Here is a 3,398-nt window from a genome sequence, read left to right on the forward strand (position 1 = left end):
TCCAGAGGAGGAATGGGAGAAGGTCATGTGGTCTAATGAGACAAAAATAGAGCTTTTTGGTCTAAACTCCACTCAATGTGTTTGGAGGAAGAAGAAGGAGGATGAGTACAACCCCAAGAACACCATCCCAACGTGAAGCATGGAGGTGGAAACATCATTCTTTGGGGATGTTTTTCTGCAAAGGGGACAGGGGGACTGCACCGTATTAAGGGGAGGATGGATCGGGCCATGTATCGCGAGATCTTGGCCAACAACCTCCTTCCTTCAGTAAGAGCCTTGAAGATGGGTCGTGGCTGGGTCTTCCAGCATGACAATGACCCCAAACACACAGCCAGGGCAACTAAGGAGTGGCTCCGTAAGAAGCATGTCAAGGTCCTGGAGCTGCCGAGCCAGTCTCCAGACCTGAACCCAATAGAAAATCTTTGGAGGGAGCTGACAGTCCGTATAGCCCAGCGACAGCCCCAAAACCTGAAGGATCTGGAGAAGGTCTGTATGGAGGAGTGGACCAAAATCCCTGCTGCAGTGTGTGCAAACCTGCTCAAGAACTACAGGAAACGTATGATCTCTGTAATTGCAAACAAAGGTTTCTGTCCCAAATATTAAGTGCTGCTTTTCTGATGTATTGAAATACTTATGTCATGCAAAAAAATGCAAATTCATTATTTAAAAATCATACAATGTGATTTTCTGGATTTGTGTTTTAGATTCCGTCTCTCACAGTTGAAGTGTACCTATGATAAAAATTACAGACCTCTACATGATTTGTAAGTAGGAAAACCTGCAAAATCAGCAGTGTATCAAATACTTGTTCTCCCCACTGTACAACCATAGCATCCTCACATGGCGGCGTCTGTAGTATCTAGTGGTGGTTTTAAAGTAGCATTTATCCCACTGGTATTCACTGTCGTATCCCTAAACAGGGTTACAGTTAACGTGATATTATCCTGTTATATTATTATTTATTAGTGTCTGTCGTTTGGCCATTGTGTGAGGGCAGAAGCAGACCACCGTGTGTTTAGCGTACGGCCGCCTTCCATTGTAATGTAATTAAGTCATCATGTGATGGGAAGATAATTCCGGCTGTATGCTCCTTTTCTGCTGCTGCATGCTGAAGCGCTGAGTCACTGGTGATGTAAGCCCGGAGCCGTTTTTTATGTGTTCTGTTGACATGAAACCACAGAAGTAAAGTTAATAAGACAGAGGGGAATGAATTGGTCTAAATGACCTATGCTATTATACTTTGTTTTTCATTCCGCCATGCAAATATAATAAATAAATAAAAACGAGATGTACTCAGTCCAGTTGTTCCTGTGGACATGATTATGCCCAGACTACATGGGGATTACCTCTGAAATTAATACGCATTGTATCTCAGTGTTTGTGTAAAGTAAATCCTAAATATTCCAAAGAGAAAATATGTTACAACTTATATATATATATATATAGTATTTTTTTTTTAATTTACATGAATCATGTTAAAGTGATGGATAGATGTATTTAAACCATCTTCATCTTTGCATTTTCACTGTATTTTCATTTCTGCTACTGGGCTACTACCCTTGATAGTTACAGTGTCATTAGCAATATTATATCAGTAAAGAAACTAAATACAAGATAATAGTAATAATAATAGCTTTTATTGCCTTTGATAGCATTCAAGGACACCTTACAGTTAAAAAAAGCAAAATGTACAGTTAAAAAGGCAAATGTAAATAAATTAAAAAACACATTTAAAAGATTAAGATAGAAAATTAAAAAAAAGCAATCTATTCATAATTTTGATGGAGTGGGGAACCATGTGGGGTAGGCCTTTCAGAACATCTCTCCATCTTCTTTAATTTTCTCCCTCTCAGCGTCATGGCGTCTGGAGGCCCCGTGATGAATGGCAACATCTCTTGTCCTCCGGGTCAGTCGGGTACGCTGGAGGAAACCCTGCAGCAGATGAACATCCTCATCCAGGAGAACCGAGACCTGAAAGGTGAGAATAGGTGTGGGTTAGAGCCGAGGAAAATGTTTTTATTTGAGCTTTTTGTTTTGTTTTCCCGGCACTATTCCACAATAAAGAAGTCTGTTCCAGACTTCGTAATCTTATCAGGTGTGGGCAACGTGTGGAGGGTCAAAGGTCAGTGAACGCTGTGTTCCTGACGGCTCATGTCAGGGTGGAGTTTCCCAGTTGAGTTGGGAAATGTTGTGTTGGGACAGGGAAGGCATAATAGCTTCGGAAAGGCTCATAATTCTAATGACTTGGCTCGCACAATGGGCATTTATTCAAACTGTCCATCTGTGTGTCTCGCTCAGAGGCCTTGCGTCAGACCAACCTGACGATGAAGGAGCGTTTTGAGGGTCTGTCTGCGTGGCGGGAGAAGCAGCGGGAGGAGCGAGGCTTCCTGGAGAACAGGCTGGAGGAGGCTCGGTACCGCATGGAGGAGCTGACCCTGGAATTGAACAAGAGGACGGAGGGGGATGGGAGGACAGGGGGAAGCTTGCTGGTGAGGGTGTAACCTGATACTGCTTTCTGTTTATTTATTATTATATTCTACATTTCATAATGAAACCGGCTGATTCTCCATCAAGTTGCACTAGATTGAAGCTTCTGTCAGCCACTTAATATTCTGCATGATGTGTGATGTCATCTCCAGGCGGCGTCCTCCATTCAGAGTGCAGAGCTGATTGCCCTGCGTGCCCAGGTTGCTCGCCTGCAAGCAGAGAAGAACGACCTGGTGGCCATGAACTCTGAGCTGCAGCTGAGAGCCGACAACTCACAAGACGACTCCTTCATTGAGATCATCAGAGTCTCGGTGAAGAGCAACACACACACACACACACACACACACACACACACACACACACACACACACACACACACACACACACACACACACACACGTAAAAGAAATTAGACAATCCTATATAATCAGTTTTCCCCGCTGAATTATCTTCTATTCAGCATGGAAAGGCCTTAGGGTTGGGCGATGGACCCTACATTGGCAGTGGATGATGTTTAGGGTAAAACGTGATGGACAATGATATCGTCGTTGGGGGGGGGGGTATAACTATGGGCTAACAGTTAACATAGAAACGATCAGACACATTTAAATTCCCTCTGTAAATAGACAGTATTACATGCTGCCGCTGGTAGGGGCAGCACATTACAACTTGACCTACTTTCACTTAACTACGGTGCCATCAGGTCAGATCTTGGTGATCGGCGTAACGACAGTACAGTGGAACCTTTGCCTTTTAACAGAGCGACAGTAATAACCTAATATGCCATCATTACTGAGATTAAACTACATTCTGGGTTATATTTGCACTGAATAACGTATTCAATAAAAAGAAACATAACTCTTGCAGCGCGCATGAACAGATGCGTAATATTAGCTCACACATAAAATAGC

The 3,398-nt window shown here is 43.1% G+C and overlaps 1 protein-coding gene and 1 long non-coding RNA gene across 2 annotated transcripts in view; both read left to right on the forward strand.

The window, feature by feature from the left end:
* Nucleotides 1-3,398, forward strand: part of LOC116672827 (uncharacterized) — a 174,131-nt gene that overhangs the window by 139,596 nt on the left and 31,137 nt on the right. The gene's annotated exons all lie outside the window — the stretch shown is intronic.
* Nucleotides 1-3,398, forward strand: part of optn (optineurin) — a 13,163-nt gene that overhangs the window by 1,208 nt on the left and 8,557 nt on the right. Inside the window, exons 2-4 of the mRNA XM_032504670.1 lie at nt 1,854-1,978; nt 2,299-2,489; nt 2,640-2,798. Of these exons, the coding sequence (XP_032360561.1) occupies nt 1,858-1,978; nt 2,299-2,489; nt 2,640-2,798 (471 nt within the window). The 5' untranslated portion in view covers nt 1,854-1,857. The remainder of the gene's footprint in view (nt 1-1,853; nt 1,979-2,298; nt 2,490-2,639; nt 2,799-3,398) is intronic.

The sequence above is a fragment of the Etheostoma spectabile genome, chromosome 23 (genome assembly GCF_008692095.1).
Source record: "Etheostoma spectabile isolate EspeVRDwgs_2016 chromosome 23, UIUC_Espe_1.0, whole genome shotgun sequence".
Classification (NCBI taxonomy): domain Eukaryota; kingdom Metazoa; phylum Chordata; class Actinopteri; order Perciformes; family Percidae; genus Etheostoma; species Etheostoma spectabile.